The sequence below is a fragment of the Microtus ochrogaster genome, chromosome 18 (genome assembly GCF_000317375.1).
Source record: "Microtus ochrogaster isolate Prairie Vole_2 chromosome 18, MicOch1.0, whole genome shotgun sequence".
NCBI classification, from domain to species: domain Eukaryota; kingdom Metazoa; phylum Chordata; class Mammalia; order Rodentia; family Cricetidae; genus Microtus; species Microtus ochrogaster.
In genome coordinates this window covers 1,979,440-1,999,664 of record NC_022020.1, presented here as the reverse complement: position 1 = coordinate 1,999,664, position 20,225 = coordinate 1,979,440, and the positions used below count along the sequence as shown (strand labels likewise).

Genomic DNA, 20,225 nt, shown 5'->3' with positions numbered 1-20,225 from the left:
GTATTGATAGGAGACAATCTGTTCAGTTTGACCCCTTTTATAAAATCTGAATTAAACAGTAAGGTTATAGATTCTAAATGATGTTCTCAAAATGAATAACAGAATAAAGAGTTGAACCTAAATCTCTCCTGGAAAAGTAAGGTCTCATAATAATGGTTAGTCCTCAATTGACTGGTAACGTGGGGAGGTCATGAGCAACTTTACATTGGAACTAAACATGATCACCTAAGTCTGAGAAAATATTGCTTTGCCTTCTTTGAAGTGCTAATAATACTACAAGGAACTCTGAAATGATGAATGAAAGAGGTATTTGCTTCCCAGCCGCTCCTAGTGTGACTCCTGGTGCACTCTATGCCAACAGCCTTAAGGACAAACCTGAAAGGGAATGAACCTCCTTGTGGAGAGATGTATGGGAAACAGCCTCCTCTGCTCACACCCTGCTCATGATTTTTTTCATTCTCCTCCATCTACCAGCATAGTTCCTCTCCTGCGATGTTAAGCAGCCAACTGTTCATCATCTCTGCATCAACTCTCACGTTTGCTTTATTGATTTGAGAATAGGTGTGCTCCGGGAGAAAATTTCACACACACCCTTCTCTGCTTTCTCCACCTGCTGCCAGCTTTGCTATTTCTGAGGGTTAATTGCCAGCAATCTAAAATAAATTGCTTTATCCTCTTCCAGGCAACTGAGAGATGACAATTTTTCCAAACTTCAAGAGAAACACCACAATTTCTCTTTAGCACAAGGCAAATAAATATTCTACAGAGTGCCACTGAGGACAGACAACATTGAAGCTTCCTTTTATGTGTTGCTCACAAGACAAAGATGAAACTGAGGAGACTTACTGTCCAAGCTCGCCTCTTACTTTCTCTGGCAGTCATCTTTCAGCAGTGAAAACCTTTAGTTCCCCTTATTCTCGCCATTGCTGCAGAGAGAGGTTCCAGTCAGAACTGGTCTAGTGGTTACTCTGCAAAAACGTAATCTTGTGTTGACATTGCCAGCGCCAAAATGGCAAAATGAAAAACTGTGTGGCAGAAGAGCAGAGGGATAAAGAGCATGTGCGGCTGATTGAGACGGCTGCAATGTTAGCGGGCAGCTCGTGAAGACTGGTGGGGCAGCCTGGCTGTGCGGGAACAAACCTCTCCTATTCCCAGCTACAGAAGCCTGGAAAAGGCTGCTATACCAAAGAAATCAATTTCTAATTTGAAACAAAACCATTTTTGACTACCAGCAGTTCAGAACCCATTACTTGTGCTGTGTTGTATGCTGACCTTGCAGCACTTTGTGTTGCACACAGTGAGTCCCAGTAGTGCTGCTAGACAATCGAGCTAACTCGAAGGCAGCTGTTACACATCTGCAGAGATTTCAGGAGCGCTGTCATTCACCCTTTTATTTTCCAGCAGCTCCCCTCATCACTCTTTTCCCTTTTTCTTTAAAGGGCAAGAGAACGTAGTGTGCTAGTGAAAATAATATCAAAAACCTCATCTGTTTAAAAGTTTGAAATGTTTTAACATTTTAAAATATAAGAACCATGAAGTTTTTCTACTCATGGAAAAGACTGTCTTGTATTCTTCTCTTCTTTTATGGTCTGCCTGATCACTGAAGACATGAAGTTGCCCCCTTGAGCCACTCTGCCACTGCAGAGCTGGTGCATGAAGACTACAGACAGGGCAGGGTTATTGCCTTGGCCTTTGCTGCAGCATCCAGCCTAATGGGAGAATTAACTTCCCTAAGTGTGCACCATGGGTCTGGATGCCCTGATTATTACAGTGCCAGTGACCCAGCACTAACTGCCCAAGTTACACTGCTTGGTTGCACCTCCTTAATTGCTTTCCTCTCGTTAGCATGACAGAATTTTTTGGTATACATTTTTTTTTATATATCTGTGGTTTCTTTTGTTGCTATCATTTAATCCTGAAGTGTTATACAGGATATTTACTGCAGGGCCATTAATCTTTATTGCCAGTCTCTCACTCCTTCACCTCTCCTGTTCTCCTCAACATTTGGCCAACTTTATTGATGCTAAACATATAAATGAAACAGAGTCGACTCAAAGAGCAACCTTATGATAACAAAAATGGGTACATTATTATCAAATTAGCCTACATCGTAAGTTTTCTCTTCCATCATCATTTAGAATGTTATATTTTAGTTGGTTTTCATTGAGTTATATAGAATGAGGAAATGCTACTTTAGATAATCTAAACTTGGGTAAAGTGCTTTTAGAAGGCATGCTCGGGGGGAACACATGCTCTTCCTGCCTCTTCCTTCTCCCTATGAGGAAACATTCTAGAACTGCTTCTACCTGAAAAATGATTGATCCTCTGTCACAAAAGCCCTTGCAACTCAGAACATTTTCCCTGCAACACTGATGAACTAACTAAGGCTGAATCCACTAAGCACAAATTTCAGAATTAAAATGAATTAGACCATGGAGCTTGGCACTCTCCTTTTTAACTCTGCCTGAACATCATTCCAAAGGTCCCTACTGTATTTGGGGATACCTTTTGCTCATTCCTCTGTCACAGATCTCTGGATCCCTTTATATTTGTGGCAGAACTTCAGTCCAGAGTAATTTCAGCTTAGTTGATACTGTTGGACACACACTCTTATTTTTTCTTTCATGATGTTTTAAGCTAACCTTATATAGGTTAACCACCACTAAATTTCAAACACATTTTTTTCTGGGAAATGATTATTTTCTACTTAACTGAAGTGAATAATAATCTCCAGTGCTATAAGTGAACCTGTGCTTGTAGTGATGCAAGATGCTTGATGCCCTATGGTGGATAAGCATAGCATACAAAATAATAAGTATGTTGGAAGAATCAAAGTACGGAAGTGGTTTCCATCTAGCCTCTAGGGATCATTTACTTATGTTCCCTTTATTATTACTGTCATCTGTAGCTTATGTTTAATCATAGGAAAATAAACTGATTCCTAGAAATGAATAAAAGATATGCTAAACACTGATGTCTTTATCAACAGCACATGAAAGACAGGCACACTAGAGTGCTATGAATAAACCCAGACAGAAGAGTAAATCATCCTAAAAAAGGAATTCAAGTTTAGAACCTATCTTTAAGAGTTAATCTTGCTGTAAATATGGAATACTGTCACTTAAACCAGAGCATCTACATTTGCCATCCTCTGTAATTGAAAGAATTCCTGAAAATATCATCTACTTTATTATGTTTCAGATCTTTTGTCACTAAACAATAACATGCACACCTCTATATCTTAGAGCATAGCTCAACATATGGTAGGTTCTCATTATATATGTGTCAACTGAATTAACATAAAACTAAATATTGATTTTTCTTTTTCTTCCCTTGTTTCATTTTCTCAAAATAAGAACCTAATCAGTTAGACCTTTTGACCTCAGCGCCTGCAGTGATTTAGTGATTTAAGCAAAATATATGCTTACCTCTTCAGAGTCCTTATGATGATTGATTGCTAATGTCAAAGAGAAAGACTATAGTGAGGCCTTAAAATAGCAGTGCCTGAGAAGTCAAGAAAACCTTGGTCATTGTTTCATTTCCTTTTATTCTAATTGAGGTTTAATTATATATACTACAGTTGCACAAGTCTTAAATGTAGCTTGATAAGTCTCACAATTCTTTTACACTCATGGAATCACCAGTTCATATGTACTTCCCTGATTACCAAAGTACCCTATACTCTCGGCTAATCAGTTACCTCCCTAGGCCCTTCCCTGGGCTTATGAGGGCTCTCTTCTCATTGTTACTTCTTATGGTCCTTTCTGTATATACGCCTCCCAGGCATCTCTCCTCTTTCCAAAGATACCAACACTCATGTGACTCCATTAGCCTTTGATGACCTCTTTGAAAGCCTTGTCGCCAAGTACAATAAGTTTTAAAGAGTACTGGGGATTAGGACCGGAATATAGCTAGTCCATAATCAACTTCTTCCTTTCCATAATTTATGCCTTTTATTTGTTGTTGTTGTTGTTGTTGACTACCTAGGGGTTCCATTCCAATAAATAAATGTTAAAAATTTGTTTGCTTACCTGTTCCAGGTCTCAGAGAAGACAGTCGTGCACCGACTTACTGGTGCTTTTTGTAATTGTTTTTTATCAGGTTGGAAAAGTTCCTCCTAGATAGTTGGGAATCTTTCTCATAAATTTGTGTTTGATTTTGTCAAATCTATTTTTTCTGCATCAGTTGAGATAAAATTGTTTTAGTTATTGCATCACTATGACCAAATACCTAAAAAAAAATCCAGTTTGAAAGAGTGGGGATTTTATTCTGGCCCACAGTGTCAGAGAGCCCAGTAGGCGACCACCCTTGGGTAGAAAATCAAGGTGAGAGGAGCATTGTGGAGACTGCTACATTCCTTGAGACATAGGAAGCATCTCTCCCACCCCCATGATGTTCTTTCTCCAGCTGGGTCCCACCTTCTAATGTTTCTAGAACCTCCAAAGGTAGCATCACTAACTAGAGACCAACCTTTCAATGCATGAGCATTTGAGGGAACATTTCCTACCCAAACCATAATAATCATGCTTTTTTCATTCACCAATTTGATTATTTGCTAACTGAGGTATTTGAGATATAATGTCTGTGTGGTTGTAATAATTGTTCAGATTTGCTTATCATAACATATCAATGAAAACAGTGGTATAGATAAGCCTAGGTAATCACCCTCTCCCAGAAACACTGAAGACCACACAATTAAGAATCCACTTCAAGCTGGGCAGTAGTGGTGCACACCTTTAATACCAGCACTTGGGAGGCAGAGGCAGGCAGATCTCTGTGAGTTCGAGGCCAGCCTGGAGCTACAGAGAGACCCTATCTCAAACAACCAAAAAAGAAAGAGAGAGAGAGAGAGAGAGAGAGAGAGAGAGAGAGAAAGGAAAGAAAGAGAATAGAATCCAGTTCATCAGAACTCTGAAGAAAGGGCAGCTTTGCAGAAACAGAATAGGAGAACTTTGTGGATTCTCAGCATTGATGACCCCTGCCCTAGGATGGCATCAGTCCTGAGATGTCAACCCAAGCACAGATGAGACCCTGATCTCTGTGAAAGCAGAATCCTGGGGTCAGATATCAGGGGTCTGTTTTGACATGTCTCAAGACACAGGTTCTGCTTTGTATTCTTCCTAATGCTCAACTTTCATAGGTTATTCTATGAAAACGTTGAAAGCCAAATGAACATGCTGCTGCCTCCTAGGATAAGAAAGTAATATTGAGACAAAAATACACAGTAAAGGCCAAGAAATTACAAGACCTGGATGAACACATAAATTACTAGAATCTAGCAATAATTGTTTTTTAAAACTTTCATGAAGAAGCCAGAACCATATAGCTTCACAAGAGAATTTCACCAAATCTTTCAAAAGTAAGACAAATGGCTGGGTGGTGGTGCAAGCCAGGCGGTGGTGGGCACACCTTTAATCTCAGCACTCGGGAGGCAGAGGCAGGCGGATCTCTGTGAGTTTGAGGACATTCTGGTCTACAAAGCAAATTTCAGAACAGCCAGGGCTGTAACACAGAGAAACCCTGCCTCAAAAAAACAAAAACAAAAACAAAAAAAAAAACAAAAAAAAAAAAACAAAAGTAAAGCAAATGCTACTCACAACCTTCCATAAAATAGAACAGGAAGTTTACATCTTAACTGACTTTAAGAGTCCCCAGTGCTGAAACCAGGCAACCACAAAGCAAACTGTAGCCCAATATCTATTATAAATATGCATGGAAATAACCTAAACAAAACAGTAGCAAGCTGGATGTAGCAGCATATTAAGAAGATGATAAATCATGACCAAGTGGGATTTAGCTCAGGAATGCAACGGTGATTCAATTCAGAAAAATCTGTCAATGTAATGCACCACATTAGCAGAATGAAGGCAAACCCACATGGTCATTCCAGTTGACGGGGAAAACACATTAGCAGAATGAAGGCAAACCCACATGGTCATTCCAGTTGACGGGGAAAACACATTGAACACAGATTTTTTTTCTGGAGGGGAGGGGAGATTTCCTAAGCAATTAGAAGAACTTACGTGTAAAAGCTACAGAGAGTATCATATTCAGCTGTAAGATTGACCCCCCACACACACAATTTTGAAAATAAGGCAAGGGACCTGAACTCCAGGGCACTCTAACCCTTGTTGGAATGTAGCTGTGCCTTTTGTCTACTTACTACCTTGGCTGGTTTTCTTTACCATCGCGGAATTGAGCATAGTGACTAGTAGTCTGGCCCACAAAACCTAAGATGTTTGTTGACCCCGCCACAGTGTAGATAAGGAAGAGGTAAAATGGGCTGTGGAACAGAAACGTGGAACATTTTTTTTTAAGCTTCAGAGTGCTTTAACATCTTGCTTCACAGAAACATCTAGTTTCTTATACCCTCTTCTGCATTCAGTCTGTTAAAATAGGTTGTTTTCTTTTAAGTATATGAATGATATGACCACAAATGTATAACAGAAAAAGGAAAGATGACTTTTAGGTAACTGTAGCCTCCATTGATATGGTACCAAAATCAAAAAAATGATTTCTTAAATGTCTTTATAGTTTGTGGCCTGAGATCACTTCTGTGAAGTCTAATACTATTACATTGAAGTGTTTTGGTCTTTAAGGAGATCTTTTTTTTATTTTTATTTATTTATTTATTTATTGGATGAAGAAAGTGTGGAATATATACACATTAGAGTACTACTCAGCGGTAAAAAACAATGACTTCTCAAATTTTGCATGCAAATGGATGGAAATTGAAAATACTATCCTGAGTGAGGTAACCCAGACCCAAAAAGATGAACATGGGATGTACTCACTCATAATTGGTTTCTAGCCACAAATAAAGAACCTTCATCTGGCGATGGATGTAGATAGAGACAGAGACCCACACTGGAACACTGGACTGAGCTCCCAAAATCCCAATGAGGAACAGAAGGAGGGAGAAGATGAGCAAGGAAGTCAGGATCAAAAGGGGTGCACCCACCCACGGAGACAGTGGGGCTGATCTATTGGGAGCTCACCAAGGCCAGCTGGATTGTGACTAAAAAAGCAGGGGATAAAACCAGACTCTCTGAACATGTCGGACAATGAGGGCTGCTGAGAAGCCAAGGACAATGGCACTGGGTTTTGATCCTACTTCTTGTTCTGGCTTTGTGGGGGCCTAGCCAGTTTGGATGTTTACCTTCCTAGACCAGGATGGAGGGGGGAGGACTTTGGACTTTCCACAGGGCAGGGAACCCTGACTGCTCTTCAGACTTGAGAGGGAGGGGGAGAGGAGTGGGAGGCTGGGAGGAGGCGGAAATTTTTTTTTCTCAACGTGGAACATTTTTATAGGACAGGCTGATTGGTGCATGTAACATCCTGTTTTGTTAACCTTACCATACTGAAGTATAAAGAAACTGAGGAGTGTCGTATGACTCTCTGCTGGGAAGAAAGAAACCGTGCATTTCAGCAAATAACTGCTATCTTCTGTCATAGTCCTATTTTTCATAATCACTCCAAACCAGAACACTTCAGTATCCACCCACAGCAATAGTGCATGGCACAGAAGAGGACGCAGCAAAGTGAGCAAACCGCACACATACAATCAACAGAAATAAACTTTAAAAACTTATTTAGTTTTTAAAGAATCAAGAGCACCAATGCTAAAGAATATGTTTTTATAATTGACAAAATATAATTAACATTTTTAAGCCAAATATATATTAAAGCTGTAGATAACATAAAGGAAACAATAATCAAAATAGTGCTTGACTCTGAGAAACAAAGACATCAAGCTGGGGACAGAAACAGGAGGTGTCCTAACCACCAGTGCTGTCACTGGATCTGGGGAAAGGTTATGCCAGCGTGTGTGTGTGTGTGTGTGTGTGTGTGTGTGTGTGTGTGTGTGTGTGTAATGGGTTCCTCAACCTAAACTGAACATATGATGCAATTGAGCTGTTTTTAACAAAGAGCCCAGAAGCAGAAGTTCTTACTCTTTGAACACCATGTGAAGTTATCAGAAATGTTGACTATACTAGGCTTTTTTTCTTTGGGGCCACCAACCCGCTCACACATCACAACAGACACTTACTAGTTTTGAGTGCTCAGCCTACCTTAGGCACGTTTCTAGCTAGCTCTTTTCATTTTAATTAACCTGTTTCTCTTAATCTACCTTTTGCCTCAGGGCTTTTTACCTTCTCTTACTTTCTGTCTCTGTGGCTGCCGGGCTTCTGGCCCTGGGCGTTTCCTTCATTCTCTCCTCTCTTCTTCCTCACAAGCCTAGATTTCTCCTACTCGGTCTCTCTGCCTAGCTATTGGCCATTCAGCTTTTTATTAGAACAATCAGGTGCCTTGGGCAGGCAGAGTGAAACAGATGCAGCACATGTTTACATAATTAAGCACACATTCTTACATCATGAAACAAATGCAGCACAAACAAACATAACACACCTTTACACAGTTAAAGTAATATCCTGCATGATAAAAAAAAATGCAGCACATCTTTGCCTAGTTAAAATAATATTCCACAGCAGTTGACTAATGGGTAGGCAGATAAACCCAGCTACATATAAAGAGGAAATGACCCCATTCATCTTTATAAGCAAAAATTATAGGTATGTTCACACATGAATTAACATAGGCACTTATATAAAAATTTGATTAACCTATTGGATACCATTCTTCCTAGAACTTAGATTTTTTTATAACATGTAACATCTTTGTATTTGTGTTTGTAATTGTATAGGGTTGTATATTTCTGTGGATAGATGAAGATATATCATTGCTGACTTAATATTAAATCAGAATTTATTAAAGGAACAAATATAGTTAAAAACTAACATGTGGCTTTTGAAAACTTAACTTTTAAAGCGCTTTGAGAATTAAAAGATAAGCAAGAAGAAACTGGACCTATACCTGAGAGGCAACATTCTTGACCTTTTTTGGATCCATACCCTTCAGAATTTGATGGAATCTGTGGTCCTTCCCCGACATGTATGCAAGTTGTTATGCCTGCTTTTCCAAGGAATCCATACGTACCTGATGTACATTCTAGAAATGGGGACACCACCTAGATCCTCTGAAAGTCCCTTCCTTCAGTTTCATTAGATATCACTTGTCAGAACTGACTTTAACAGGAGTATCAAAACAAAAAAGACTAGTGTTGTGTTCCAAGATAGTGACTAAAGAATAATTGTAATCTTTTCCTACCAGAAACGTCTTCTTTTCCTCCCTGCTCACCCACAAACCCCTTCTTTTTGTCTCTACTTGTTGTCTCTACTTGTTACCTCTCTTCATCCCCTGCCTCTATTTTGTCTGTCCTAAATTGTAATATTAAACTCTCTAGCTTTTATTATTTCTGTCCTTGAGTCTACCACCCGGTTCATCTCTCCAGAACAGTTAGGCACAGTGTTGTTGGTGCTAGTTTTCCTTTTCAAACTATCTAACAGGGTGACTAGATAGCTGTCTAGCAGACCTGAGCACATTTAATCCAGTGTCACCCTCAATAGCTGTGCAGTGCTGGACATGCACTTGATCTCCACCTCCAGTTCCATAAGATGGGGAACAGAAAAGAACCTGAGACTCTTAAAACAACTAATAACTTAAAATACTTATTAGAAAGTTATCAAGGTTTAGTCATTTTTAATAAATATTTATTGCTGTGATAAGACACCATGACCACAGCAACTCTTATAAAGAAAGCATTTAATCAGGGTGACTCCCTTATAGTTCAGAGGTTCATCCCACTATCATCATGACAGGGAGCATGGTGACATGCAGGCAGAAATGCTGGAGCTAAAAATGCTACATCTTGACCAGAAGTCAGCAGGAAGTCAACTGACTGTCACACTGTGGGAAGCCTGAGCAAAAGAGACCTCAAATCCCGCCCCCACAGTAACACACTTACACTAACAAGGCCACACCTCCTAATAGTGCCTTCTCCTTTGGGAGCCATTTTCTTTCAAACCACCAAATCATTCTTTCCTACAAGAAAGAGTAGATCTTCACAAATAAACTTTTAATGAATATTGAGCAGCAGTTTCCCAGAAACCAACAGAAAATGTGACAGAATTCTCACAGCTCTCCAAAATAAAGACAAAGATATTTCATGTTGTTGAAAGGTAATAAATATAAAATAAAACCAAAAAGAAAAACTTAAGTAGGGCTTATAGAGGCCCACAGAGACTGAAGTGACAATCATGGGATCTACATGGGTCTGTGCTAGGTCCTATGCATATATGTTATAGTTTTTAACTTGATATTTTGTGGGACCCCCTAACAGTGGGAGTGGAGGTTTCTCTGACTCTTTCATGAGCTTTTGAGACACTTTTCCTCCTACTGAGTTGCCTCATGTAGCCTTGATCTGGGGGCTTGTGCCTAGTCTTAACTGATCTTGTTATACCATGTTTGTTGGATATCCCCGGGAGGCCTGCTCTTTTATGAAGGGAAATGGAGGAGAAACGGATCTACTGAAGAGAGGGGAGGTGGGTTGAGGAGAAATGGGAGGAATGAAGGGAGGGGAAACTGCAGCCAGAACATATTAAGAACAAAAATATAAAATAGGTAGATAGATAGATGATGGATGGATAGATAGATAGATAGATAGATAGATAGATAGATAGATAGATAGATAGATAGATAAGGTAGAAAGGTAGAACCAAAATGAAAAATGCCTCCTTTCAGTACTGTCATCAGGAAGTGAAAAGTAATGAATCAGCACCTCTTAGAAGGGAACGGAGGCCAGATCAGCCCATACTGTAGAAAGATACATTATTGCTTAGGAATATCCTAGGACCCTAAATGAAGATATGTTACTCAGGTCTTTCACATAATATTTGTTGTAGTCCAAATCAGACTTCTTTAAAAGAAATGAGATATTTATGTCTAATCTTAAATGCTTTTAAAGAGACTCCTTCAACTTGAAAGGTCTAGAGATGCAAGGTGCTACGATTTTCTGTTTTGTTTGCAAAAACGTTTTTGTTAATAATGTTAAAGGGAACAGATTAAAACAGCTTACCTTCTTAGACATCTCCACAGTAAAGCCAAATCATGAGAAATATGATGGGCAAATATGTCAAAAAAAAACAAAATAACCTCTCTGTTACTGTACAGATGAGTGGGTTTTGTTTGTTTTTAAGTGAGGCAATGTAAATCACTGATATGTATGAAAATAAACAACACAAAGAATTTTTCATCTGTCACTTTTTATTTTCAGGAGGAAAAAACAGTTATCCGTTGAGATTTTGGGGTGTTCCAAATGGTCTGCTTTGTTACTTGAAGTGAACTTTTTATTTCTTTTATTGAGTACTCAAATTATTTCCTTTATTGTTTATACAGAGACAGTGACAGCCATTAGAAAAGATGCATCCACATCTCCTATGGCAACAAGAAGCCCTAAGGACCCCATGACCCCAGCCTCGTCATCATCCCAGCACACCACCTCACGGTGAGCCTGGGAGACCCTTGACTGGTGTTCTCCTTGGGAGAGTGTTTATAAGACTGAAGAAAATTTGACAGTTTTAGTGCCCTTACTCTTGAGGCACTTAATATAAAGCTATAGGTTTGCCAGATTCATTGCCTAGTTCTTTTCTCTATATTTGCACTTTCTGAAATGATATGACAGTTGGCAAGGATTTCCATAGAAACCCAAAGTATCCTGTCCACAGAAACCGCTTAGCAGCAGGTCCTTCTCAGCTGGTCATGGAAGGTAATGTATTTGTTCTGTGACTTATAGACGGAGAATGCGCTTTTCTTTCCCGGCCATCAAGACTCAAATAATCACATAGAAACTATTAATTACAACACTGTTTGGCTAATGGCTCAGGCATATTTCTAGCTATCTCTTACATCTTAAATTCAACTATTTCTATCAGTCTATGTACTGCCACATGGCCATGGCAATCACCTCATTTTCTACATGCCTTGTTTCCTTGGTGGCTGGCTATGACTGACTCTGCTTTTCTTCTTCCCAGAATTCTCCTAATCTGGTTGCCCCACCTGTACTTCTTGCCTGGCTACTGGCCAAGCAGCATTTTATTAAACCAATACGAGTGACAAATCTTTACAGTGTACAAGCACATTCTCCCACAGCAACAACTTTAAGTGATTAAACTCTGCAAATCACAGTGGATTTGTGATTTGCTAAAGGTATATTTACATTCATTTATACCAGAGACTTTACAAGAGCTATTCATTTGGCCAGCCATTTCTGTAGCTAAAGAAATATATCATTTAAAACTTCTTACATCAATATAGCAATTCACATATTAACATATTATACAAGTATTTTATACATACACACATGTGCATCCATTTCAAAAGGACTTTGTTTATGTTTCCTTGGGGATAAGGTTAGTTTGGGGTACTTAAATACCCCATATTATCACATGAATATATATTTTAAGACTTAATTTGTAGTTTAATTGCCTAAATTGTTAATATCAAGGCTGGTGATTTCAAAGGTATACTCTAAAATATATTTTTTGGTTTATGGTTTTAGAAAGGAAAGAGTTTTAACTCTTTGTTCTCTATAGAGCTATCTTTTATCCAAGTCTCATATAAGTACAGGGCCACAGAAGACAAACCTACATATTCTTGAGAAGCAGTATTTGTTCTAGTGTGGCTCTTACTGGCATGCAATGAATTCTGAATGCAGAAAGATAAACACCAAAAACAAAAAACTACAGGGAAGTGAATGCTGCAGAGGATAGTAAGTCAGGCTGCTGCATTGAGTACTGTGTACCCAGAACTGTGCCAAGCTCCTTGACTTGTCATCTAATTTAGTTTTCACACCCTGTAGAGATAGGACTACACTTATCCCCATTTTAAGATTGGGAAACCATGAGTTAGAGAGATTGAGTGTCTAAGACCTTCCTTCCTTTGGGTTTTCATTGCTGTGAAGAGACACCATGACCATGACAACTCTTAGAAAGAAAACATTTGGTTGGGGTGGCTCACTTACAGTTTCAGAAGTTCAGTCCATTATCATAATGACAGGGAGCATGGCGGCATGCATGCAGACGTGATGCTGGAGCTGAGAGTGCTACATCTTGTAGGGAACAGGAAGTCAGCTGAACATCTCCTGAGGGAAGCTTGAGCAAAAGAGACTTCAAAGCTCACCCCTACAGGGATACACTTCCTCCAACACCTTCTAATGACACTGCTCCCTTTGGAGACCACTTTCTTTCAATCACAGACCCTTAGCTGATAAAAGACAGGGCCAGCATTTCAGACTCCAAAGCCATTAACTTAAGCAGTGTAATGGCCAACATCACCAGTCCCCCCCCACCCACTGCAAGGGTGACATAATCACAGTGATTAGTTAGTTTGCCCATTTTTCCCCGCTGACCCTCTCTCTTTTAGTGCTGGATTTGCTAAGTAACAAATGAGTTATGATTCTGAAGAGTGGAGAGAGCTCCCTTTGTTCTGTACCACTTCACATTGAGCTTAGAAGCTTGTACTCAGAAGCTTTCCATCCAACTCACATGGTCTGGCCCAGCTGAGTTAGAAACGGCTAATAGTCTAGATTTTCTAAATTTTCTGAATTTTCTTACTGTTAGTATTTAAATAGCATTTTTAGTTGGTTAGTTGGAACTAGGCCGCATACTCGGGGCTGTGTACACAGTAGGCAAACAATCCACCCCTAAGCTACACTACAGCACTAAGATGTGATCTCTAACACAACCTTAATGTATTTGTAAAGGCTGAATTTCAATTTAGAGGGAAGCATGAAAAGTAGGAATAGAATGTTTCCCTGTAAAGGTTTTGTAAAACATCCTCAGCATAAATTTTCTGAATGACCATAAATTTTTTGAATATCAGCATAGTAGAGCGTTACAAGCCCTGGTTAAGAGTGCTGCAAATTCTTATATTTACAGATGTTAAGAAAAGGATTATTCATCTACTGGTCCTTAATACTGCTGATGAGCTAAATAGAGATTCTTAGGAGCTTTGTAAATAATAAGCACTTGGCTGACTAAAAGAATATGTAGCACGCCCGATCCTATCTTTAGAGGAGTGCACAATGGCATATCATCAATGTGTTATACAAAGTGCAGAGTTGAAGATGATTCAGCCCTGTGAAAATCAGGACAGCACGTTTGTGCTTCTCCATCCTTAGAATCCAGAGTAAAATCAGGACAGTACGTTTGTGCTTCTCCATTCTTAGAATCCAGAGTATTTGCATCATTCGCATTTCAAAGTGTACACTAATCATTTTTATAGACTTTTTCGTTATACAAATTCTGGCTCTTCCTTTGAAGAGAATACATTTTAAGCCTTACACACCCTAAATTCCAAGAATGTTTAAGGTTTATGAAAGGCTTACAAAAGATGATGGCATGTTTCAGTGCTAGGAGAGATGTTTTTCCTTTGTTCTTGGAAAACACCTAAAGTATCCATATCATTCCATGTACAGGAAAAGAAAACAGTCAGGCAGTCATCTTTCCCTTCATGGTATAGGTTTTTTAATTGTTCTCTGCTGGCTGTCAATATAATGTGAAATTTTCATTCCCCCATTTAAGATGGGAAAAGTTTGTGGCTGAAAATGTTAACATTTGCATTTTTATTTGTTGATTTATTTAAAGGACAGCCTCTCCTACAGCAATCCATCACTTGGTGACACCCCAGATATGAATAATGTATTGTAGACTTGCGGTTACAATGTGTAATAAGTGCTTGAGACAGTAAAAGAATGTTAACTATGTTGCAGATGTAATATTTATCAACTCATAAAGTTTATTGCTTTTGAGGTTCAATAATACTGACCATAGGACATTAATATCACTTATCTTGATTTTAGCTGGGCAAGTTTGTATGTAGAAATATTCATCTGTCTCATGCTAACAAAATAAACATGTAATTTACAGCACAAGCAGAAAGCATTATAGCCGTCCCTGCTGAAAACCATGGTGCTTCTTTCTCTCTCTCTCTCTGTTTTACATGTGACTCCAGTGCTAGTTGCATACCCCTAAGCTCTCAGGGATGGCAAGGACAGTGGTTATCTTGGTCCAAGAGGCTGTGGTCTTAAACAAAATGATACTGTTCACTTCTGCCTAGTAAGAGCAAGTGATCCTGCACAGACCAGGCCACCTGGAGGGACTTTGTTCCTTCTCATTGTGAGCTTCTTGTGGATATGTGAGTCACCTTAGCTCTGTAGAAAAACTGGGGATGTTCTCTGTTGCTCTGAAACTGAATCATTTGATTCTCTTTTACCCATCATGAAGCCAGAGATGGGCAGTTTACCCTTTACTTCTCAAACAAATCATTAGGAACACAAATATTACTTTTTACACGCCACAAATATGTCCTTGTGCACCTTCCCAAACTGGGTACGTCCACTGCCAACAATAAAAGAAAAGATAAGTTTCTAAGCACAACAGCCAAAGAAGTTATATTTCTTAAGCAACAGCCGTAATTGTGTGCACTCCATTAAGGGCAGAATTGTGTGTTTCCTCACTGTAAATAACCTTTCTGATTATACTTGATGTATGCCAATTTAATCACAAAGTATATTTCCACTAAGCAGATACTTGCAGTAATGTAGCTTTGGATTTCAAGTCTTGTCTTAAACCATACTAGGAAATAAGGTGTTATACAGCTGTATGTCCTTTCATGTCATACGGTGCATTTCCTACTAAAATGAGGGAAGTACCTTCTGTGCTCCTTCAGAGCAGCAGAAATGTCACTTTTTGAAATACTGATGGAGTTTCTATTTCTCAGTTCTGTGACCACACACTGATGATAAACAGAGACTAACTCCAGACCCATGGCTGCAGGATTAATCCATGGTCTCTAAAGTGCAAGGTCACTGAGCCTCTTCTCTGCTCCTCTGTGACTCATTAAATATCAGGGCACTTGCTCTTGCATATCTGCTTTCTTGTGACATACAAAAAGAGCAAAGCAATCCCTATACATCATGCACAGCAAGAAAATTTGTACACATAGAGTTAGATTTATCTGTTTCTAAAAAGTCTGTTTGTCTTTATATCTTTTGACGTATTTTATTTGTTTTCAGGAAGATTTTGAGTTTTTATTTATTAATATTTTTACATTCTTACTGCAGTTTCCCCTCCCTCCTCTTCTCCTACCACCCCCAACACCTCCCTTTTGCTCTCCCATCCACTCCTCCTCCTTTTCTATTTAGAAAATGGTAGACCTCCCAAGGATATCAGCAAAATATGGCATATCAAGTTATAGTAAGACTAAACACCTCCCCTTGTATTAAGGGTGGGCAAGGCAACCCAATAGGAGGAATAGGGTCCCAAAAGTCAGCCAAAGAGTCAGAGACAGCCCCTGCTCCTGCTGTTAGCAGTTCCACAAGAAGACTAAACTACAACTGTCACACATATGCAGAGTGCCTAGGTCAGTCCCATGCAGGCTCCCTGGTTGTCAGTTCAGTCTCTGAGCCCCTATGAGCCCAGGTTAGTTGATTCTGTGAGTTTTCTTGTGGTGTCCTTGACCCATATGGATCCTACAATCCTCTTCCCTCTCTTCAGCAACATTCCCCAAGCTCCATATGTTTGACTGTGTCTTTTTATCTGTTTCCATCAGTTGCTGGATGAAACCTCTCTGATGACTTGACTATTGGACTAGGCATCCATCTATGAGTATAGCAGAATATCATTAGGCATCATTACATTGACTTTTTTTGCCAGTTATGTTTGGTTCTATCCTAGGTCTCTGACCAATCCAGACTCTTAGTCTTGGTGAGCCAGGCGGTATCAGGGGTGGGCACTCTCATGGCATGGGTCTGAGGCTGGACCAGTCATTGGTTGGCCACACCCACAATCTCTGCCCCACCCTTACCCCCAGCATATCCCGTAATCAGTACAGACTGTAGGTCTAAGGCTGTGTGACTGAGTTGATGTCTCATTCCCCCACTAGAAGTCTTATCTGGCCACAGTAAATGACCAGTTCAGGCTATGTGTCCCCTATTTCTAGGAGTCTTAACTGGGGTCACCCTTGTAGATTCCTGGCAGGTTCCCTTGTACCAGGTTTCTACCTCATCCTGCAATGTCCCCCTTTTTCAGCCATCTCTTTCAGTACTCTTACCCTCTATACCCTCCACATGATTCCTCATGTTTCCATCCCCACCCACTGTTACTCCATCCAAGAAATCTATTATTTCCCCTTCCCAGAGAAATCTAAGTGTCATTCCACCTCCATTGGACCCTCCTTGTTACCTAGCCCTTTTGGGTCTGTGGATTGTAGCATGGTTGGTTATCCTATACTTTACAGCTAATAGCCACTTGTGAGTGATCACATACCATGTTTGTCTTTCTTGATCTGGGTTACCTCACTCAGGATGATTTTTTTCTTTCATCAACTTGACTACAAATTTCATGATGTCATTGTTTTTACAATGTAATACTCCATTGTATAAATGTACCACATTTCCTTTACCCATTCTTTAGTTGACAGACATATATGTTGTTTCCAGATTCTGGCTATTATGGATAATGCTGCTATGAACATAGTTGAGCAAGTGTCCTTGTAGTATGATTGAGCATCATTTGGGTATATGCCCAAGAGTGGTTTTTCTGGGTCTTGAGGTGGATCAATTCCCAATTTCCTGAGCAACTGCCTTATTGATTTCCTTAATGGATACAAGTTATCACTCCCACCAGTAATGAAGGAGTATTCCCCTTGTTCCACATCCTCTGCAATGTGAGCTGTCTCTCGTGGTTTTGATCTTAGCCATTCAGACAGGTATAAGATGGAATCTCAGAGTTGTTTGATTTGTATTTCCATGATGGCTAAGGATGTTGAATGTTTCTTTAAGTATTTCTCAGCCATTTGAGATTCTTCTGTTGAGAATTCTCTGTTTAGATCTGTACCCCATTTTTAGTTGGATTATTTGGGGTTTTTTGATGTCTAGTTTGAGTTTTTATATATTTTGGATATTAGCCCTCTTTCAGGTATGGGGTAAGTGAAGAACTTTGCCCATTCTGTAAGCTGCCGTTCTGTCCTGTTGTCCAAAGCTACAGAGAAACCTGTAAACCCTCCCCCCCCCAAAAAAGGTGTGCACCACCACTGTTGAGCTCTCTTGCAGCTTTTAATATTCTTTCTTTGTCCTATATGTTTAGTGCTTTATTATGTGGTGGGGGATTTGCTGGGCCTTTGATCTGGGACTCTGTTCTTTCTTCTTTTCCTGTTATTCTTAGGTTGGTCTTTTCCATAATGTCTTAGGTTTCCTGGATGTTTTGTGTCAGGAACTTTTTAGATTTAACATTTTCTTTGGCTGCTGTATCAATTTCTTGTATCTTCTACGCCTGAGATTATCTCTTCCATCTCTTGTATTCTGTTAGTGATGCTAATGTCTGTAGTTCCTGTTTGCTTACCTATACTTTCCATCTCCAGGAATCCCTCAGTTTATGTTTTTTTTTAATTGCTTCTATTTCTATTTTCCAGTTTTGAATGGTTTTATTCATTTTCTTCAGCTGTTTGTGTTTTTCTGGATTTCTTTAAGGGATTTGTCATTTCCTCTTTAAGGTCCTCTAGCGTCTTCATAAGATTTGATTTAAGGTCATTTTCTTGTGTTCCACTGTGTTGGACTAACCAGGACTTGCTGTAGTAGGATAACTGGACTCTGGTCATGCCATATTGACCTGGGTGTTGTTAATTGTGTTCTTATAGTGGCCTCTCGGTTTGGGGTTATTATCAGTTTAAGGGCCTTACCAACAAGTTGTGTGGAGTAACCAATAGTCTTGTACTATTTGTGTGTGTGGGGGGGGGGCTCCTGTGGGACTCTTTTGGCCAGTGGCTCAATAAGATGTAACCCTTTCCTGGCACTAGGGGTTTTACTTGGTGACATAAGATGTCTAGTTAGGGTGCTGTCTCCATGTTATATGGTAAATCCATCTAAATTCCTTTCATATATATGTAAAATGAAAGTTCTACCAGTCCCATGTAGCTTTTCAAAAGGCTTTATTTTTATTGAAGTGGTTCTCAACTTGTGGGTTATAACCCCCTTGAGGGTCGCATGTCAGATATCCTTCATATCAGATCCTTACATTATAATTCATAACAGTAGTAAAATTACAGTTTCGAAGTAACAGCAAAAGAATTTTGTGGTTGAGGTCACCACAGCATCAGGAGCTGTATTAAAGGATCACAGCATTGGGAAGGTTGAGAACCACTGTTTTAGTGTTAGGTGTCCCACCCCATTCTTTTCTTTACCCTGCCCTCCCATCCTCCTAATCTGGGCTCCTCTTTGTCTCTTTGTAACGCTATATTCTATGTCCCCTTCCTTGGGTTTTCTCATCCCCCTTGTCATGATAAACCAGCCTGCCTCCATATTAGGCTTAAAAGCCATCTTATAGTAAAGACAAACTAGGTTCATTCTGTTTATGGTTGACCCTCTGTTTCTCAAGGATTGGGCCATGCCCCACCTGTAACCTTAACTACACATGGTTCTGTACTGCCTGTTCCAGGAACGGCAACCATGCTTTTGCTTCAAAAGGTTGTTATGACTACCTTGTTATGATCACCTTGTTGTATTCTGCTTCTGTAACCCTACTTATTTTCCCACCAAATCCCCCATTTTGAAACCCCCTTGCCCTGAGCTTTAAAATCCCTAATCTTCCCCATGTCCATTGCCAATCTCTTGAACCCTGCCTTTAGGGAGACAGCTACATACTACACAATTCTTTTTAAAAGCTTGCTTTAATTAATTTGGCCATGATGATTTGGTTCAGTGGTCTTTCTCCTTGAATCTTTGGGATTAACTGTCCCTTATTATAGATACCTAACTTCTATGATTATTCAATATTAAGTACACATATCAAAAACTTAGAAGCTACCATCCTTATATAAAAGCAAATGTGATATTTATCTTTAGGTCTGGGTTACCTCAGGATAATTGTCTCTAGCTCCATTCATTTACCTTCAGATTTCATTTTTCATAGTAGTTGAATAAAATGCTATTGTGTAAATGTATCTGATTTTCATTATGCAGTCATCAGCAAATGGACAGCTCCTGTTTTGATTGGATTATGGTATGCTGATGCAATAATTCTCACTTGTTAATCCCATTAGTACCTCAGTGTCGTGGTGCATACATGGGATGTGAGCACTCAGATGGCCTGAGGCAGGAGGGTTTTAAGTTTGAGCCCAGATAGAGATACATAGCAAGAACAATAAGTTGCTACTTTTCTCATTATTTTGAGCAAATACCTGACAAGAATCAACTTAAGGAGGGAGGGAGGGAGTTATGTTTGCTCAGTGTCATTGCAGCTAGAACATGAAGCTCCTTGTGTGCATTGCAG

General features: G+C 39.5%; 1 protein-coding gene across 3 annotated transcripts in view; it reads left to right on the top strand.

The window, feature by feature from the left end:
- Kiaa1328 (KIAA1328 ortholog) overlaps positions 1-20,225 on the top strand; it is a 197,675-nt gene that overhangs the window by 157,492 nt on the left and 19,958 nt on the right. For all 3 annotated transcript variants that reach the window (XM_013349344.2, XM_013349345.2, XM_026783478.1), the window contains one exon: positions 11,296-11,404. In XM_013349344.2, the coding sequence (XP_013204798.1) occupies positions 11,296-11,404 (109 nt within the window). The remainder of the gene's footprint in view (positions 1-11,295; positions 11,405-20,225) is intronic.